Genomic DNA, 21,731 nt, shown 5'->3' with positions numbered 1-21,731 from the left:
GTTCTTTTCTCCCATAGTTGCCCTTGAGTCATGCCATCCAGAAACATCACCAGCCCAGAAGCAACTTGTCAGTGGGGAATTGGGACAATGTGTCTTTCACATCAACGATGAGTGTACCCACTTGGCCCCTGCATTATGATCACCACCGATAGGAGCAATATGGGAGCAGAGTGGGTGAGAAAATATGAGGTTTGTGTGTGTTGGGGAGATAATTAGCTAAAATACAATGGGAAGGGAACCACTGGTGTGACAGATAATGTGGAATCAAACTGCTAGCAGAGCCCTTTACAGTTCAAACAACCCCTCCTGAAAGCAGCTGCTCTTAGCAAAAGAGTTTGAAAACCCTTCCCAGAAAGCCAGGCATGTGTTCGCTATTAGTGATTTGCATTTTTTTTTAAAAAAAAAAAAAAAAAAAAAAAAAAAGTGATTGGGAGCTACATACCCTGTAGGCGCACTAAGCAAATTGGCCAGCCTAATTATTATTTTTTAGTATGTCTAATTAAATAGACAAAAGGCCCTCCCTTCACTCTTGCTGTTGGCACGAGCTCCACTGGAATGTGCATAATGTCCCCTCATTTGCCCAGGCAGCTGAGCCTTTCCTTTTTCCCCTAGGAAATTGCTGTTGACAACTGCCTATGGCTTACCCACTCCTATTCAGACAAGAGCCAGATCATCAGACAGGAAGGGGAAGGGGGTAAATTGACCTGGTTCTGTTAAAAACCACCAGACAATGATGTATGATGTGACATGCCTTTGTTGCAGGTTAGAAACGTGCCGTGGCCCCTGATAGCAGAACTTGCTATTGCAGAGCCCATCAAATACTTACTGCCCAGTGTTGGCCAAATTCCCTTGAATTTACTTTACAGGGACTCTAAAAGTGTAATATTTATCCCTGAGCTTTCTGGCATTTTTCCAGCACTCAGCTCTTCTCCTGCTCTGCAATTACATGGCACCACAGCCCTTCCTTAAAGAGCCCCTGATGACCTGCTGGTTTCACCACTCCATAACACCAGCCCTTTAACTACAAACTATGTATAAAGTCTTCCAATGACTTGAGTCACTGGAGAGTTTCAGGCTCACACTGATGCAGTCAGAGCCTCTGGAATCCAAAGCTTTCAACTGACAAAAGGAACACAATTTCAGTTCCTTTTGTCTACAAGGCATTTCACTCCTTTTAAAAGTTGTTGCTGGAGATTTCCACTAATGCCAGCACAAAGATAGTCATCCCATAAATGAGTAAGAGTTTACATCTCTGGTGGAAATTAAAGAGTTTTCACACATCTAAGAGACATGTAATTACTAAATGACAAAATCTAGTCCCACATTTATATGATATATAAGCACTAGTGTATTTACTTAATATATGGGCAAAAAGCTCTCTATTTTTTCCCAAAGAGCTAGGGATAGAGAGGAAGGAAGCACCATGTCTTTATATATATATGAGTGTATATATATATATATAAATGTGCAGATACAAGAAAAAGAAGCAGACTAACAATTTATCCAGCATAACGGACCATCTCACACTTTCTCAGTGAGCTCTGTGTTTGATCTGACCAACAGGCCCCTATTAGAAGAGTACAGTGAAGTATCACCACATCAGTTCTGGTAGAAAACCTTTTACAGGAAACACCTTATCACTGGTGATCTATTGAACAGGCACTTAGCAAAGCCTTCCAAATCCACTGTGCAAGATGGAAAAGCAAAAGACCAGCTCCTGATTTCAGCTACACCACTGCAAATCCTGAATAACTCCCTGGGACTGAGACAAGCCTTCAGCTTCCACAACAGGTTTATCCAGATAAGCTGATATAGGTGCAGAAAGCTCTGCTAACCCAGAATTTGCTACTTCCAAAAGTAGAGTCGCTTCAGTCCAAGCAGAACAACATGGTCAGAGAAACCATAAAATGTCTGCTTTATCTTAACCAAATTAAACACCTCTGTAGCTCAGCCCAGCGTAGGTCTGAAAAACCTACATTGCCATCACTGGTTAAACTTTGTTAAGTCAGTGCCTGATGCTTCACTTCTTAACGAGGCAGTTATTTGTTTCCCAGGCAATCACTGGCACCTGCCTGCCTTTTAAAATCAAATAATAATTGAATATGAGGAAAGCGAGAAGAAGTAAAGGAGATTTAATAAGAGAATCTTTGCTGCAGAGGGAATTTCTTTGGCAGTGATTACGTTACTAATTGATCAGCACATTGCCTGAGAGAAGCCAGAGACAACAATTATACTTAGCACTGTGGCTGAAAGCAATGCAGTCAACTACCTCCTCGGCTTTCGCTGTCCGCTGGTTTCACCTGGATTGGCCTGTTCATCTGCAAGAAAGAGCAAAGAGAGACACATAATTAATCACAGAATCAAACATTCATATACAGAGGTTTTCTATGAATTTTTACCATGCATCATAGTTAACACCAGAACTTACTCCATGAGGGGGAAAAAAAGCAATTAGTAAACAAAGAAGTAACCACAGAGTAGAGGATGTTTCTTGTTCCAAGGTAAATCAGTGTCACCCCATTTACCTGACAAGGGCTCTGTTCAATCACATTGGGAGAGGGATCTGGTTCATTTCACACATCATGAAAACTTAAACATAACTTTTAAAATTTCTAATAGTTTTCTCCAGAAACACTGCTGTGTCAAAACAGAAATGCTTTGTCAGAACACTAGGATCAGTGAAACTCTAATTGCAAACATTTCTTGAGATTGACATGGTGAAAAGAAAACGAAAAAGTGAATTCCACCTCCACTGCTAGCTCAGTAGGATAGTCACATATAACATAGCAACCTCCATTTCATACTTGGGAAATGGGATTTGGATCTGGTTTGTCCACATGCAGCAGGAGTGCTACTTATTGAGATTTATTTTTGCAGGTTGGCGAGGATAGGATATGAGTCAATAAATCTCCCTCTGTAATTTTTTCAAACATCTTTTTCCTTTCTCACATTAGAAAATAAGCAAGTATAAAAATCTTGCCATCGTGCTGTGATTAGGATTTTTGTTCCTCAACTTTCTCCTTCTCTCTCAAAAAAAGCACTGGGGACCATCATTATCCCAAAGCTGTTCAATCCCAGCAGAGAGTTCGACAGATGTCCACAGTCATCTTCACTGGTCCTGCCTAACAGAATGTGGGTGTCTGATGAACAGAGGTGAGGATATACTTCTCCTGTTAATAGCTGGAAATGCAGATTGGATCAGAAACAAGTGAGATTTTAATCTGAAAGCCATTCCCTTCTTTTCTCCATGTTATTTAAAGCAATCCGTACACTATGCAGATGGACTATTCAAAATATTTTTCTGTGTGTGACCACCCCTGAGTGGAATTAAATTATCCTTTAAATTTGGCAGTTAAAGAAATTGCAAGCTCAAACAGACATCACAAGGAGAAGGAAGTCAGAAAGCAATGAGAATCTCCAAACATTGCTTCCCAATGAAGTCAGACCACAAACTGGTTGATGAGTGTCACAAGCTGCCTTCAGGTGGTATTGTCCCTCCCTTATTTGTGGATAATCACAGTTGGGCACCAAGGCTGTTAGTTTTCTTTTTTTCCCAATTTCCTTTTTATTTTTTTTTTTTTTAAGTAGTTCATAATCATTTAGATTTATTCTAATTGCTCTGCACACATATTTAGTAATAAAAAGTTATCAAGCTGGCTGACAAGTAGGTTAAGATGATGGAGAGCCTAGCATATCCTGCTGCATTGTTGTCTCAAGAGGGAAATGTACTTAGCCATAAACCGACTACACTTAGACTCACACTCGGGAAGAGAAGGATCAATGGCTCCAGATGCTACAGAGAAATTTCTGCCCTCTTGTATGCTTGTATCATCCAACAGACTCCAGACAGTTGCAGTGTTAAAACCAACAAAGAATCTGGTACTGGACAAACCTTTTATCAGCCCCTGCTTCTGTAATTGTAAAGACCTGTCTCTCACACATGTATCGTAAGATATTAGCAGAGCCAGAGGTGATATATTGAGCAGTCACAGGATGGACATCCTGCCACAGGGCTCTTGTAACCACATGTGAGCAGCTAGCTGTTATGGACATTTAAATATCTGACCATACAGGTGAAGGGAGTAATTTGTGTCATGTAACTCCAAATGTCTGAAAAGTGTAATTTTAAGACACTCTTAAGACTGGTGTCTGAGCTGAAAAGCATGAATGGTCTTCTGCAGTGCCTGTTCCTCTCCACTGATCATAACGGTAGTCTATGCAGTTAGAGTTAGATGAGGTGAACACCATCTGTATTCTCATGTTCAGGATAATGAAGCCAGCCTACCCAGTTACTGTGTTTTAACTTCCCCCAGCTGCTCGAACACTGCAATTGATTTATGTTTACAGCAGGTTGATGTTGACACCATCCATGTACCAAGGTCTGACTTGAGAGCTGTTAACTTTTGACAGCTGTACTCATGCTGTATATTATGGGTTCCTAATGTGGATACAACGGTTAATCTAATTCCAGTGGTCCGAGGAGGGTGGTCATAGGTCCCTGGTTCTCACTCCAAGACAGCCAGAACCTGCATCATAAGCAGTGAGTATGAGAAATAGTAACAGTAGTCAGGAATTTATAGGTGGTGTGCTGCATACAGCCCTGAGAGGCAACGTCTGGAGTCCAAAATGGACACAGCCTTGCAATGCAAAACACTCCATAAATCTACTAACATAGGTCCTGAACTGAAGCCTGATAAAAGCCATGAAAATCCCCACTGAGCTTGAGTAAACTTTGGATCCAGCCTTTAGAAAAACTAGACAGAGCTCTTCCTACTTGTTGTTGAGTGGGATGTGGTCAGTCTACAAAAAGCAGAGGTCATCAGATGCTTTAGCAAAAATGGGAGGAGGCTAATATCTTCTTGGGCAGGTTTTTTTTGGAGATTGGCACATAAGAAAAATAAGACAAACCACAAGAAAAGGAAAAAAAAGAGGGAGGGAATCAGCATCCAACAGAGGAAGAAAAAACTGGGGAAATTAATAAGTAAAAGGCTAGTGTAATTTAATGTACACTATGATTTAGATACTTGACAATTTCTTTATAGACCAAAGAGAAAGTGCTGCTTGCACGGAGCCCATAATACAAATTGAGATCATCTTGACATGAAAGACACCAATTATAGGCAGAAACACTGAGAGGAAAATAATTAAGTTTCCTCTCCATCTATGGAATTTTTTTTTTTTTTTTTCACAGACACTCTGCGAGCAAGGAGCTGGCATGGGGACCACAAAAGGGATAAGAGGGGAAATAAAAAGCCAGGAAGATGTACTTTCCCCAGTCTGGGGAAATACCCTGGGGAGAAGGGAATTCAAAAGTTCAAGCTCTCTGCTTATTCTTCATCTGGAAATTGTCATGAGTTTAATACAAAGAAACCAATGTTTATATTCCTAAACTGCAGTCTTCTGAATAGTGGTTGGCGGACTATTGACGTGGACATCTTTGATATCTGTCCTGTCTTAGCGGACCTTGGGTGTGTGATAGGAGAAAGATTTGGCAGTCAGCAAATCTAATTAATACCATGGGTATCCACATGGGATCATAGGAACTACAGATGTGGATGTGAGGTTTTATTGATCCCTAGCACTAGAAGTCTTCAAAAGAGATTTAGCAACATCGGAAAAGACCTAGGTAGGCTGATCCAACATTTGAACTGACAGATGGACTGGATGAACTCTGCTAGGTTCTCCTCTATGATGTGCTACGCTTCTGGACTGGATGAACTCTGCTAGGCTCTCCTCTAGAATGTGCTACATTTCTGTCCATTGCAATGATCCCTCTTTACTCTGCCCATGGATGCTCTTTGTGCTATCCTTTGAAATATGATCATATTTCCTTATTCTATATTATCCCTCTTGGGATGTCACTGTGAAAGAAGTATATATTTTTTACCAAGTATATATTTTTACCATTTGTTAACCCAGAAAAAGTTAATCTACTCTTTAGCCTCAGTCCTATTCTTTAGCATCTGACTAAAAATTTCTATTCTTTGTATAAACTGTGAAGATTCCTGACAATATGGTATGAGAATACCTGATAGTCATAAAAGCAATATAAATCAGGACAATATGTTTCTCATTCATGATTCAGAAACCAATTTGGCCACAAATCTTCTTTGAAGTGCCTCACTCAATGGAAATGTCATAACAGAGGTGTGCTGAGGACCAGTGAGGTACAAAGAGATGTAGGCAAGAGCCAAAAAATTTAGTTTGGGTTTCTGGTTATTATGACATACCAAATTTTCAAAGATGTGGCAATCAGCTGGCAAACCAGAATCTTATTCACAACTGTGCTCCCAGGGCAGCTTCAGTTGAAGCCTGTGTCTCAGATTCCCTGTCTGTATTGGGAACTATGGGCACTTGGTACCACTACAGCTGTCAATTGACCCCGTATCAGTAAGAAAGGTTGTATATTCTATTCCCACAAATGCCATAAGCACTTGGGTTGATGGAGAAGTTTGAACTTCAGGAGCATAGCACTTCTCATTTTCCTTTGATCCTTTGCACATTCATCTCTCTTGAAAACCACTTTTACTATCACATTTTCACATCTTGGACGAGATGATCATACTTGTTACACTTCATACTCTTAATTTTGGCTTTGCCTTCCTTTTGCCTAAAACCAACCCATTTAAGTAATGCCAGATGTCATCCTCTCATACCAACTTGCCACTTGCCCCACCTACCCCACCTCAATCCTCTCTGCAAGTAGAAACACGACATCATTTTTCATGTCCAATTACAGCCACCGTGGTGCCACTGTTAAAAGACAGCGCAGGTACTCCTGTCAAAAAGGGTTTGAGTTACAAGAAACGATGAATTACAGCAAGCCCTTTTTCAATTCTCTACAGAAATGAAATGTCAGAGCTTGCTGCTGTATTTTTCTCAGCACCATCAGCTACAGGCCACTGCAGGAATTAGACAGGGGACAGACGCTTTTCTGCATCATGATTTTTCTTTTCCTAAGGTTGTCATTTTCTCCCCCACCAACCTTTTTCCGCTCCCCCTGGCTTTGATATTAATTTAGAGAAGGTAGAAGGATCACTTGGGATTAAAGAGTAGGAAGCAGAGACAGCTGATTTCTCACTGTCTCCATCTTTCTTCATCTCACTGTTCCTACTACCCTTTCTTTTCTTGTCTCGCACACTTTTTCATTAGTCATTAATATGTCTGGTGTTTCTAGCCAGGACTAAAGCTCTACCAGGATTGAGAATGGACAAATGTAAAGATAAAAAGTAAAAGAAAGGTGAAAAAAAAAAAAAAAAAAAAAATGATGGAGGTACCCTGAATAACTTCAAATGTGATCTGGAACATGAAATTGAGAAATTGAGGAGAGGAGGAAGCTACTGAAGATCACTGAAATGTTACTAATGGTTAGGAAGATCATGTCCATGACAGAAGAGAGCTGTGTTGGAGATAATCTGCTGGTTGTGCTTAAGGAAGAAATCACTTCAGGAGACAAAAAGTGATTCTAGAGCTTGTATGATATATAAGACCATGGAAGATGACCACGGTGATCGCCGATCTAATAATAAACTTTCCACCCTTCCTTAGAGGGCTTAAGAAATTTGAATACTCTGTGAGAACAGGCTAGGGGGATTGATTAAGGCTTTGTGTCAAAATCTGTGAGGAGAGGTATTCTATTGCTCATGTTTCCTGAATTTCCCAAAAAGCCAGACTGGTACAGTGCAGAACATAGAGGTGTTAACCTCTGACAAGGTCTGTTTTCATCTTTATACTGGCCTTCTGGATTAATTTGAACATATTACTACATTTGCCTCTTTCTCAGCTTTTTCTTCTGTACAATGATGATAAAGATACCCTAATGTACCATGAAGGAGGTTGATGAAAAAAATGTATCTAAATATTGGTGTTAAACAAACGAGCATCCAGTCATTTCTATGCCTGAATTATGTGAACAGATAAAATGACAAATAAAAAACTTCTTGCTCAGTCATGCTCTGTTATGTTGTGTATTTTTCAGCCGTCAGCCTCCTAAGTCAATGATGAAACATTGCTGTGACCTAATCACAAAGGACAGGATGTTGATGTGAGCTAGCAGGTATTATCAAATGCTTATTTGACACTACTGTATCTCTGTAGATGCTGGCTAGCCTCATGGAAGAAAATCCCATCCCAGAACAACTTGCTTCCTAAAGATGCCATGTAGTTCTTGGTGATCTCATGACATAGCTCAGATGTTAATTGGAGGTATGAATGTTCAATAATTGCCCTGAAATTTATAGAAAATATGGTTATTCTTTATTTCTTCAGTGGAAAGTGTTGTTCTTTTCAAAATCTCCCCCCAAAGCATGAAGAGGAATTTAATTTTACCATTTCTGCCAACTTTTTGGGGGTCTGCCATGTACACAGGACAAATTCCTCTGAAGTCAACACAGCAATTTATGTGAGTAAAGGTACTGGCAAGAATGTGTTTGTACAAGTGAGTCATAACTTTTAAAGCATTGAGTAAAATCTGCTGTGATTGAAGGCCTTAAGGAAATGCAAAGTATATTAGTGTCAAAGTTGGAAAGGCCAAGAAAATCACCTACAATTGAATTGTGTGTGTGTAATTGCAAAGTTCAAGTAAATCACTCTGTACCTGATTCTGAGTGACATAATTGAATTACAGTGATCTAAACTAGATAGCCCTAAGAATGAATCCAAAGCAATCTCTTTCTAAAGAAAAAAGACAAAGTCAAGGCCCAGGTCCTCAGCTCAGGGAAATTTCTGTGAATGTTACAGAATCAGGAAGGATGCTTCAACATAGGTTAGCTAAACAACCAGCCTTCTGTATTTGTTTATTGCAGCTGTAAAACATAGAGCAAAAACCTGTCTCCATGGGAGTAGAGGCAAGTGCATGCTGTGGTTACATGAATTGCTGTGTGATTACACATTAAGCATACGTTTGTGTGGGCAATACAAATTGATTCAATGTTGGATTAATGAAAGAGTAGGGAGAGGAAATGTTTTAGAAAATTTGGTGAAAAAAAATCATGTTGGCTTGCCTTGTGGGAAGCACTCACTAGTAATGCATTGCATCTGAAATGACCCTATCCCAAACCTTATCTGGGTAGTGGACTCTTAATTTCTCCCTACCATCCTCTTCCCTGTCTGACAAGATGTGTTACATAGACATGTACACAAACAGAGGAGAAGACCTGAAATGGGAACGTATGAGATATGAAAAAAAATCTTGAAAGGTCTGACCTTTACAGATCAGTCAATGCTCTGGTGCCTATCCCTGAGAATGATTGCTACCGGCCATCCCTGCACTCTGAGAATATTTTCTATATATCATATAAAACACATTATAATCCATCCATCTAACTATCGATTAATCTTTCCAGTTGTCTTGTGTATATAGATGAACCTAGAGGGAGCTTAAGTTCAGTTCAGGATCACATACAGAAACCCATGGCTCCAGATCCCAAACTTTCTCCCTGCAGAGCATTTGGGCTAGAGTTTGAAGAAACCACTGCTCTTGTTAATAGCAAAATAAAATCTTTCCAATGTAAAAACTCCTTTGGTTTGTACTTGGGGAAGCTGAATATGTAAATGCTCAACCTCAGAGTGTTTCTGATTTTAAATGAAGTGAGGAGGGGTGAAAGGGGAAACTCAATCCTGGCAGGTTTGAAGACAGTAAGAGGAGAAAAACACAGGATTCTTGGAACAGCAAAGCCTTATTTTCCAAAACAAGAGAGACAGCGCTGCTTTTTTTTTTTTTTTGGAGTATTTATATCTTATAAATACTGTTTCATATGCAAATTGGCATGTGGAAGAGACAACAGGAGGTCCCCTTAAAGCTCTGGGCAGTCATACAGTACAAATGATACTTGATAGGTCTACTATCACCTGCTTGGCTGTACCACCACACAGATAGTGTACCTTAAGGTACTGGTGCCCTGATCATCCAGATGTGTATTTATTTGCACTCATGGATCTTGCCTGGATTGTACACTTGACCTTTCTCTCCTAGGAAAGAACTAGACCCGGTGGATGCTGACTTTACCTTATGATATGTGTCTGTAGTCACAGACCCCTTGAATATGTGAGAAGTCCTTGGACATTTAGTGAGTATCTAAAACATGTAAATTGTCCAAGGATTGGCCCACTGGTGATGCTAAGCTATATAAAGATATATATATATAAGCTATATAGATAAAAATATATGTACATAAGCTACATAAATATAAGATATATATACAAATCTATTTGTCTGTGTATCCTGACAGCAGAAATGTAAGTTTTGAAGGGACACCGTGCTCATTAAGTCTCATTCCCTGCTGCTACCATGAGCAATCACATTATGAAATTCTGTTCATAAACACACCAAAATTCTAATATAAAATGAAGGAAGTATTTTGTCGTCCTTTCCTCCTTTCTTCCCACATATCAGTAGGGATAAGCTTTTCCACAATCTCACCTCTCTTCATATTTTCCACTTAGGTTTATTTCAGGATAATTTACATCTAATTTTAAAATGTGCCCAAACCACCTTTTATCTAAAATCATTCTTCTGTATCTCTGGAATTTTCTATTAGCCAGGCAACTCTGCATGCATTTAGTAGAAAGCAACTACATTGTCTTTTAGCCTAGATATTGTGTTCCCAAACTCTTTCAAGGCAGAGAAACAGCATAATCCATACATATGAAGATAATCCGTATAGATACAACCAAGATAGTCTTAAACCACCCAGCATGTCTAATGAACAACTGTATCTAGGTGGCAACACAGAATTCAAATTAGTGATGTGAATATGTGTCAAGGGTCCTAGATCAGTTTTTCAGTGTGTACTCCACTCGGGTGTCTGTGATTGCAGGTTTATCTGTGCGTGCACTGCTTAGTTGAAAACTTACTCTCAGACTCTGTATTGGAGTTGTCTCACAGATGTCTTCTGTGTTGGTCTGCGCTGAGGTTGCCCAGCCCTGTCTGTAGTTGGTGCTCATCTAGGCAGAGGTAAAATTTGGAGTACTCGCAGGAACTGCCTTGGTGAGGAAGTGCAGATAAGGGGAAAGGTAGGGTGTTCTCTGAATATGGGGCATGTCATGGTTTTGTGCGTGTTGGACACACTGCACAGAGGCCAGAGGCCTCTTCGTCATGGATGTGAATGTGACAGGCAAGCAGACCAGAGAGACAGATATGTTATTCAAGGTGTTATAGAGATAGCCCTTGCCCCTCACTTAGAGATGAACATCCGTTCTCTTCTTATCCTGAGCCCATCACCTCTGGCTGTTGGCACTTCCCTGCTGTGCTCTTCATTCTCTAAGCTCTGTCTCTCTTCTGAAGCAAGACCCAAAATCCACCTTTGCCACTAATGGTTGCCTGGTTTGACTCTGCAGACTTTAGGCAAGGCCAATCTCCCAGTGACTTCAGTGCTTTGAGTTCAAAAGGATCTTGGCCACTTTCCATCCAAGAAGATTAGACGTTCTGTGCTTATGGTTTTGTATGCCTAGCCACAAAGGTAAGAAGCTAAGCCAGTCCTTTTGCCCATGGAGGGATATTTTCCACAGCACTGCCACTTAACAAACAACTGAGTAAATTAACTAGCTGCTTTCACCCACTGCCAGAACCATGAAATAAAGGCTCTCTCACTGATGTAAATGTGCAGATCACCTCAGGGCCTGAATTAAAGCATAGCTTCCCCAGGAACTGGGGAGACTACCACAGGGTTGAAATTTCAAGCAGGGTTTTCCTTTGGTAATGGACTAGATCCACCCAGATCCAGAAAGTGATTTTCCCACAGTGCTGGTCCTGTTTTCAAGTGTAATGTGTATTTCTTCTTCTCCTGCCACCCTAACTCCCTTCTCCCATGGACTAAGGTCATCTGTGGGGTAAGCTTGCTGCAGTACAACAGATAACATTCCATTACCTCAGTCCTGCACCCCACGAAGACCAGACCTAAAACTACTCTATGTAGGATGTTGTGGCATTTCTGGAGCATAAGGGCTTTCTTCTCAAAGCATACCACTATCATTATACAAGTGGTTGTGCTCTCCTTTCAGTTCTATTAATGAACAAATATAGTCTAATTATTTTATGATAATCTGAAATATGTCCCATTTGAGCAGAAAAAAACATACTACCTTTTCCACTGGTTTGTCTAAACTGGTTTGAAATCATACCTCAAATTAGATATGTGGAAACCTTGCCTAAGGATAAAGCCCTTAACTGTGTGCTGGATTAAGGCTGCTGTTCCTGAAAGAGCTGGAAAAAGGAAAATAACAAGAAAATCATAAAATCAGAATTGTTCAGGTTGGAAAAGACCTGTAAGATCATCAGGTCCAACCATTAACCTAGCACTGCCAAGTCCAGCACTAAACCATGTCCTTAAGTGACATGTCTACACATCTTTCAAATACCTCCAAGGATGGTGACACAACCACTTCCCTGGCCAGCCTGTTCCAACTCTTCACAACCTTTTAGGTGAACAAACTTTTCCTAATATCCAATCTAAACCTCCCCTGGTTCAAACAGAGGTTGTTTCTTCTTGTCCTATTGTTTGTTACTTGGGAAAAGAGGCGAATCCCCAGCTCACTACAATTTCCTTTCAGGCAGTTGTAAAGAGCAATAGTCTTCCCTGAGCCTCTTTTTCTCCAGGCAGAACAACCCCAGTTCCTTCAGCCACTCCTCATAAGACTTGTGCTCTAAACCCTTCACCAGCTTCACTGCCCTTCTTTGGACGCGCTCCACCATCTCAATGAAAAATAATTAAAAGAAAAAACAACCAAACAAGGAAAGACTCAGGGAAAGAATAAGATTATCTTAATCTTGACAGTGCTCCTCCAAATAAAAAATCTTCTGTGAAAGGACTTAGAGCATTAACTTATTCTTCATTCCTCTTTCACAGTTAGGAAATGCATAGTAGGGGAGGATTTTAAGGCCATCCAGCTCCCCAAGTGAGTCCCTCTTCTTAACTGCAAATAAATAAGCACAAGCAGAAACCTTGCAAATATTAGTATAACCTTCAAAAAGAGGAGAAAACAAAAATCTTTTGCTTCCCAAACATTTTCTGAATTGGGAAAATCATGTAAGACTTAAAAACCAAAACAAAACCCAACAATTTTTCCAGATTCCAAAGCCTCAGAGTCAATGCAATTCCCTGTGCTGGTTTCAGCCCATACAGAATCAGGCCCTCCAGTGAAAAAGGAGCCACCCCTCACCCCACCTATGTATAACTGGTATCATCTGGTTCTATGTTTTGACAATTATCTATAACATAATTACCAGACTGATGAGTATCACTGATTAATTATGCCATCCTTCAAAGCTGATCTGAGTACTTACAATAAACAAACACCTTGGTTGGGTAACAAAGGTGATTTTCTGAGTCTGTTCCAGCCACTAAATGCTAGAAATCCCATTCCACCACGTAGGGGTGTGGTTGAAGATTCCCAGAGACTCATTTTTGATCTATCATTCATGTGGAGCTGCATCTTTTCTAGTCCCTGAATGTACCTGGTTTCCTCTCTCCCGAATGATAAATATTTTCTCTACACTGAAAGCTATCCAACAAGAGTGATGCCTGATACTAATGCATAACTCATGCTTTCCTCCTCTAATTATGTCTAAACATTGCATTTCTTTCTTTTCCTCCCTGAACAACCACTTTTTTTTTTTTTCTTTTTTTTTTTTTTTTTTTTTTTGTTTTTGTTTTGCATCAACATGTACCAAAGCATTAAACAAGACATTCCATTAATTTCTTCATCATCATAACTTAAGCCTGGGACATACCCTTTAAATATTCATTCAGCTATGAAAACTGGGCATTAAAATTTTAATAATGTCAAGCTCATTTGAACTGAGCTCCTGGGGGACTATTACGATACAATTAGAATAAATATGATGATTGATTTGGTGTAAAGGTTCACCTGTCCACATCTGTTAGTGGCCGGAAACAGCATGCCACCTCTGGCATCACAGCTGATAGCTCCAAGTCATTTACTCCATCCCTCCTCACCCCCATTTGCTTTTCACTTTCTTGTGAGCTTGACCCCCTCACTTGCTTGCATATTGTGTTCATCTTGGATAAGTTGGAAGAGGCAAATCAGAGAAGCCTCACAGAGAAGAGAAAACTCATCCAACTGCATTTTCCTCCCTCCTTCCCCTTCTTGTGCTGTGGCATTTGATTAAAGACAGAGCACTGATCAGAGCCACTAGAAGTGCAGCTATAAACTTTCTGGTGGTATTAGCCATTAACCTTTTTACTGTATGTGTCTGAACTCCCAGCGTCTGATTTTTCTGTGTGGATGGGTAGCAAGCCTAAGCAGCATTGACATGTTTGAACCCGTGTGGAGAAGAACAAGGCTTGATGCTTTCTAGCAGTGTCCTTCCAAAATCACAGCAGAGAAATATTCTCAAGATGTGATGTTAAGTAATAAAACCACAGAAAGGCAAACCAAGCAAGCAATCACACTACTTAAGCAATCTTCTGTTTCAAATGCAGGATGTTCTCAAATGCACAGACAGATAATTAAAAGATTTTGGTCCACTGTGTGCTTAGCATATCTGAAAATTCGGGCCAGATTGTACTTTCTCTCTCTGCAGTGTGAGTTGGGTGCTACATGGTATAAATATGAAATGGGATAAATTGGAGCCGTGACCACTGAGAACAATTTTTTTTTTTTTTTTTTTTTTTTTAGATTTTTAGATCATCTATTTTAAATAAACTACTCATTAATTATTTGAATTAAGGTATAATGAAAACCACTCTATATTTAAATAGTATTTAAAGGTAATGCTGATTTAACCCTACTTATAAGTCGTTCCAGTGTTTCTAGGTTTTGGGGCTTTACCATCAGTCTCCTGACATACAGTGTTTTCCTTAAATCCTCAACTTCTAGACCCAGGCAACTTTTTAAAAAGAATTTTAATTCCAGAATAAAAGAAAATACTTAATGCTCAAAATATAGCTTGAGGAAAATTAATATGTTAAAATAAAATCTCTTTTATATATATTATCATATCATACATGATTGTTTGAGATAATCTATGATTGATGCATCTTTACAGTAGGCAATGTTAATTAGAAGCATTATTTTCTTTCCACTGGTTTAAGCTGTTTATTTCCTCTCACTGTTTAAAGCAGATAATGATCCTAAATCTGTCACTTTATGTTTCAAATTAAAATCAAGTCCTGTTCCTGTTTCTATTCATCATCTCTACTTCTGCATTAATTACTTTCAAAACCTTGTAAAAACATATAAAGATGTCCCCCCAAAAAAAAACCTTTTCTACTGAAAACTAAAGAAAACAAAAATTCTTTTACTAAAGTTTATACAACAAAAATATGCTTAAATAAATCTTTAGACAAAAGCCTTACATTTAGCATCTGCTCTTACTGTCAGCAGCTCATTGTTTCTTCTGTATGATGGACCTGGCACTGTTTAGTTTGCTTAGCAAGAAAGCTTAATACCTCATGGCAACAATATTTTGAGATCAACAGATCTGGTTTTAGTGTTAGCTATTGCTGTCCAAGGTCTTCGCCATTTACTTTGTTACCAAGATACTTATAACCGTAATTCTTGTGCCCTATATATGATGACTTTTACCATCTGAAACCTTTTATATTTGCAATATCTGCAGGAAAGTTCATGGGTACCCAGAACTAGTTAGATGAGATCCTGCAACCATCCTCATTATTTGCTGTCAGATCACACAACTGAGGTGACACAGGTGAACTTGTGGGTGCTTCTAGCCTGACAGTGAAAAGTAATATTTCTTGGTTTAACATAGTTGTGAGAAATTATGGTCATGAATTGGTGCTAACCTTTGGAACCATGCCTGTTTGATTCCCAGAAGCACCCAGAAGCACAAGGACAACCACAGCAAACACTAAAGGCTGTTACCAGAGGTGCTTATGTGTAATGGGTGTAACCAACTCCAGTAAGATTTCTATGTCCTTTTGGAGTATCTGTCCCTGCCCCCTCCATCTTCCCAAAAGGAAGACATGTTTTAAAATAATCTGAACCCATTACACTTTACAAAAGAGAGACAAGAAAGGGAGATAATGGTCACTGGATGTTGATTTTCTCATAAGAGCAACTTGGAAAGTCTGAAATCTACTTACTGTGAATGCAGAATGTGGAAAGATACAGCCTTGAACTTTTTTTTGAAGTCTATTACCTATCAACTTCTTACCCACTTAATTTCCTCTGTGGAAAAAGGGGTTAGACAGTAATATTTACCATAAGGGCCCACTGTGAGGATTAATTAGATATTATTCCTACAAAATTGTAAAGTTATAAAATGCTATATAAGCTCTCAGTGTTATTATAACGTGCCATACTCTGCATAATGTATACCACTGCAATATTACCCCTTGGTTGTTCAAGACTACAGAACTGCTGCTTCTAATTGAGTTAATGGCTTCATAGGTTGATAATTTAATAAAACAGACTGCTTAAACCAGCAAAGTTTTGATTAAATGGGGTGTGTGCAAAGGGGAATTTATATTTGTTAGAAGCTCCATAAATCCAAAGTATCAAGGCACAGATAATGATGGTATGATAATTATACAGAGAGGAAGGAAGGACAGAGCTGGAAGCCATCTTGGACATCAGTGTCATGTACCACTGTGGTCATACATTTTGGTCTGGTCTCAGGAATATGCACAAGTAAATGACAGTGCGCACATATAGATGAGATGTTGCACTTGTCCCACTGCTCCCAGAGATTTTTTTAGAGACAAGGAAGCTATATCGTATATTATCATGCCCCTTACCTGAATTTAGAGAGAAACTCAATTGTTTCTTTCCAGCTGGCTTTAACCTCTAGTTTCGCTCTAATACTGGAAGGAAAATTGGAAATTTGGGGAGAGATCCTATTTGCTTAATGAAAAGACTTAGCTTGTACTTAAATCACAGATATCTCATGAAATTGCCCTTCTGAAGTGTGTGGCGTTGTCCATGCAGAGAAACGGGATGCTTGGAGACCTCCAGAGGGAGCTCTTGGCTGACTAAATTTAGACAACTAAATTATGCAGACCCAGTTTCCTAGATGGAGAAATTAAGGATTGACTCCGGGAAGCCTGCTTCATTAAGTACTTAAGATGTACTCAAAAGTTATTTACTTCAGTACACAGACTGGATCACACCTTTGACTCCAGTGATTGCCTGTCTGCAGTGATTTTGGACTGTGGGAGCAACACCAGGCACTTTCACTGCCTGCTGGAGCCAGGAGGAAAAATCTGTGTTGAACTTGGAAAAGCAAGGGAATCAATCTGCCCATATTGACACTTTCCTGTGCTGTAGATGCCAATTCATAGCTGCTTTAGTAGGTCAGCACCACTGAGAGTTAAAATTTGGGTTTGGAATCATCTCTCAAGAGCTACGATTCATGTAAATCTGAAACTAAAGCGAACAATTCTTTCATCTATCTGACCCTGAAAAACAAAGTAAGCCAGGCACAACTAGTCTGGCTATTTTGTATAAAAAGAACAGCACCCACAAAGCTAATGAGAAGCTTTTACAGCTGTTTGTTAAGCACTGATAGATAATCAGGAACAGGTCCAAGCTGCAAAGTTTCATCTCTCAAAAGCTGGGCAGAAACTTTCCATAACAGGGGCCAGCCACAAAATTCAGATCGTGACACAAACACAGATTAGGAGGGCATATGGCAGTTGTGCTAGTGTCTAGGATTATAACTGGTTCAGAAAACTGACTCAATTAAACAGTTACTTGCTCACACCTTCATCTGACCTAGCCAAGCTCAGCACCCCAGACATCTGTACTTCTACAGGGCTCCATTCAGACACAGGAAGCTGTTGGGGTTTCATTAGAGCTGGGGATGCCTGAGCCTGTAGATCCAACCAGGAGATGGGGACCTGAGGCCAGGCTTGAGCCCCAGGCAGGCTTTCTGGCAGGGTGACCAATATTTTGTGGCTCCAAAGAAGCTGATGTCAGCACTTCCACTTCAGAGGGGAAGAGCTGGCTCAGCAGAAAGAAAAAATAATAGGAGAGTGGTAAGTCTCACATCAAAACTGGATGTTTTTCTTTCTCCCTAAATGTTGTTCTCTGGTTTCGTGACAGGTTATTGGTCCTGGTACTTGTTAGTCTCCAGCATACCTTACAGCAGAGGTCAGGTTTCTTGATAAAAATTGTCCTCCTCAGCTTTAAAATCTGTGAACTTTGCTGAAGTCCAGGAAAGGTTTGTGCCCTCACAGAGCTTTGAGTAAAGGCTCAGGACAATTTTCTTGTGGCTCCAGGTATTGTGCTTATTCCCCACAAGAATCTTATTAAAGCATCATCAGAAATGTTGTTTTGATTAACATTAATTTCATGCTGGTCCAAAATGCCCCTCTCCCCTCTGTGACAAGCTCCACTGAGCCAGTGCTGGATAAAGGGAATTCAAAATTCAGCCCCTTCACGTGAGACGATGTGTGTGAGTGTGTGTTTTAACTAAATCATTTATGGTCAATAATGCCAGGTTATTATAGGTCAATAACTTTCAATTATTCACTGGTCTTGCTGTGCTCCCACTGTCAAGCAGCACACCGGCATGTGGGCTCTTGAGAAGCAAAAAGCTCATGATGGGAGCTTTGGAAAAGCAAGCACGAACACAGCTTGAGCAGAGAAAAAGAAAACAGAGGAGGGAGAGACTGAAAAGTTCTGGTTGCTCTCAAGAATATCTTGGGGAACGTGTGTGTGACATACTCTCTCTTTCTCATACATGCACGCACATTCACCCTCAAAATTCATTATTCTTGTGCTCCCAGCTGGTCAGATGTGAGGCAGTCCAGATGCCAGGGCTGCGTGATCACAGAGCTGCTCCTGAGTGAACATTATCTCTCATTAAGGTCTACAAGATTGTGCTTAATGCCACAGTGGCCTGTGAGTTGTCTAAGCTTTGTGTGTGAACAGTTAATGCTCAAGGCTGACTGCTCCCTACTGGGTACCCAAGGCAGGAAGAGTATCGGGCCTGTTTCAAGTCAGGGTGCAAATATCAATAAAGAAACAAATATTAAGAAATCTAAAGTTGCAAGACAATGTGGAAATTATATTTGCCCCTGTCACTAGTGTAATGGCACTAATGCTCTTCCCTGTGTCTTACAAGAAAAGTGGCCAGAAGCCTCAAAAGGCAGGCATGTGTAAATAATAGTCTGGCCTGTGGAGACTGCAGGAGACAAAAGGCAGCCCTGTGATTTGGCAGCGACTTGTTTTGCTCCTGTGGAGGGTCTGAGCATGCTGCTTGGAACCAAACATTTTGAGATGACAAGACAGCATACAGGAGTTGTGGGATGGGACTTATCTCTTGTAAAGGTAATCTTTTCCAACTGCATGGAAAGTGGAAGCAGAGAGCAAGTCAAAGCCTAGGAGAGGAGTCAAGGAGAAACAATTCTGGTTTTTGTTTTTGTTTGTTTTTTTTTTTTTTTTGTTTTGTTTTGTTTTGTTTTGTTTTGTTTTTTTTTTTTTTTTTTTTTTTTTTTTCATTTAAAATGGAGTATCTAAGCTATCTGCATAGAAATCTTTTCTAGCTCTTTGCTGAGTAGTGTGTTGACTTTACTTCCATCTAGCACTGAGAGGGTACCTCCTCTACGAAACAGCTTGGCGCTAATCACACTCTGTACTCCCTGTGAGAGACATTCAGCTTTGGGGAAAACGTCACCTCTTCCCAATGTCTCAGGTAGTGGCCACTGCTGGAGATAAAATCCCTGGCAGCCTTGGCCTTTGTTGAGTCCCACTTCTGCACAACTGCCGTGGGCAACAAAGGGTTAACAGGAGCTCTGTAGAGCTGGTCCGTTTTGAATGTGAATAATGGGAATACTCTCCTTCAATCACGTATTCAGCACAGGGATGTACAGAGGTATAAAGTTAATCACTAGCTGGGCCACCCCTATTTCCAGAAAAAGAACTTTAATACCTCCTTTATCCAATGAAGTACCATTGTTATACCTGCATATTATGAAGGGTTTATTAAACCGGTGATAATCTATTCAAGATAAAGTGATCTGTATGGCCAACTGAGCACAGATCAGACAGAATGATGGGAGGTTATTGTTAAAATATGCAAATTCACATCCTATTGAAATGCAAACCCTCCAGATAAGATTTTTTAATAAATCTGGTCTTTTTTCACTGCATGAAGGTAACCTAATGTTTATTGACTTCAAGACCATATAATGGAACGTAATATCTATTAGTCAGATCCTTGCCTCTCTTTCGATTACTGGAGGTACATGTTCTGGCTCCCGAAGAATTTTTGTTTTATGGTTTGGTACAAAAGAAAAGAGATTAAAACCCCTGAAATTAATTAACTTTCTTCTACTCAACACCCCCCTTCCTCCTCAACTGCTGTCATTAGTTACCCAAGTAAAAGGAAGCAGTACCCGTCAGCTGAGAAACTGTCCACTATTTTCAATGTTAGGAAAACAGCCAAAAGGAGAAATGATGCTAATTCTGAACACCTCTGCACAGCATCTGACAGAAATTAAGACTTTTGGATGCCTTCCTTGGGCTTACTATTACTATGCCAGAGAAAGCTGAGTAAAGTTTTATTTCATTCTTCTGTAAAATAGGACTATGAAATAGCTTGACCTGACTTCTGCATGTGTGTGTTTCTGGGTGTCAGACTTGTTTAATGCATGTATTCAGTATGCTTTTATGAATAATGGGGGACTGGTGGTAACAGAACAAGACACAGTTTCAGATGCCAAAGCAGCAGCTGAAATAAAGGCTTTTATTTTAGTGAAATGCCAGCACTGCGATAGCAAAAGTTGAGAACCCATTTCTGCTTAAAGGTCGCTTCTCCTCAAACCCTGTAAAATCTACATGCTGATGTAGATTGATCTGAAATTTGGTGTATCTTGTGGATGTAGAAGGTTTGTTTCTTGTTCCAAAGTGAAGGTCAGCAAACTGAAAGTATCCTGAAATATAGCTTCCTAGCTCCTTGGAAAAGCCCTGCCCATCTCAGAGATGCTATTTCATACTGTGGATATGCCCTCCCAGCTGTTTTGTGGTCAAATGGGGGTTGTGATCATGTCTAAAATGGGCTCATCCACTCAGCATTTATCCCAGCTCGTTCTTGGTGGTCACAGAATGGAAGCAGCGAGACAGGGGGAAGGGCTGGGCAGGGGCTGGTGTCACTGCAGGGGATGGGGCAGGCAGCTCAGCTGTGGACATGTGCAGGGGAGATTCAATATGCAACTGAAGATCTGCACGCTGGCATGTGTAAAGGGCTGCCTACTCTTGGTTATCTGAAGCATCTATGCCTCTTCTGATCCATGCTGTTCTGCACAGAGAGGGCTACATAAATAACAGCCCAGGGGTAGACTTTTTTAAGTACAGCTAAAAACCTTTATAAGTCTGGTCTTCTCTCTCACAGCAGACTTCTGGCTTCCATTGCACCTGAAGAGTAACTCAAACTAAACCTTTCTGGGCAGTTCACCTATTAGACTGAGGGGGATGTGCATAAACTGTGCTGCCTGCCTGCATGTCTGTGGTGGGAGCAGCACTTTCTTATCCCCAGTGTGCACTGCAGCCAAAACACAGACTTTCTGCCCAGGCACCCTTCTCATCAGTCACTTCACTGGGTATACCACCAGTTACAAATTAGCACTTAATCAAGATAAATCCCATAGGAAGGATATGGATAATATGCAATGCATTAAGCCTGCAAATTAAGATGGTCTGATTTAGCCCTGGCTTTAAAACTCCCAAGCTTGCATTAGGACTAATGATGAATGGATGTACGTCCCTGGTTGGACAGGAGCTCTGTCAGGGCAAGGCTGCCCAGCAGT

The 21,731-nt window shown here is 40.2% G+C and overlaps 1 protein-coding gene across 13 annotated transcripts in view; it reads right to left on the bottom strand.

Moving 5' to 3' along the window:
* Positions 1 to 21,731, bottom strand: part of CELF4 (CUGBP Elav-like family member 4) — a 717,922-nt gene that overhangs the window by 312,682 nt on the left and 383,509 nt on the right. For all 13 annotated transcript variants that reach the window (XR_004409737.2, XR_004409736.2, XM_033011138.2 and 10 more), the window contains exon 3: positions 2,270 to 2,318. Coding sequence is in view for 11 of the 13 variants with exons in the window: in XM_033011138.2 (XP_032867029.1) it covers positions 2,270 to 2,318 (49 nt within the window). In the remaining 2 variants the exon portion in view is untranslated. The remainder of the gene's footprint in view (positions 1 to 2,269; positions 2,319 to 21,731) is intronic.

The sequence above is a fragment of the Tyto alba genome, unplaced genomic scaffold (genome assembly GCF_018691265.1).
Source record: "Tyto alba isolate M040663 unplaced genomic scaffold, T.alba_DEE_v4.0 Super-Scaffold_42, whole genome shotgun sequence".
NCBI classification, from domain to species: domain Eukaryota; kingdom Metazoa; phylum Chordata; class Aves; order Strigiformes; family Tytonidae; genus Tyto; species Tyto alba.
This window is presented reverse-complemented; position numbering and strand designations above follow the sequence as displayed.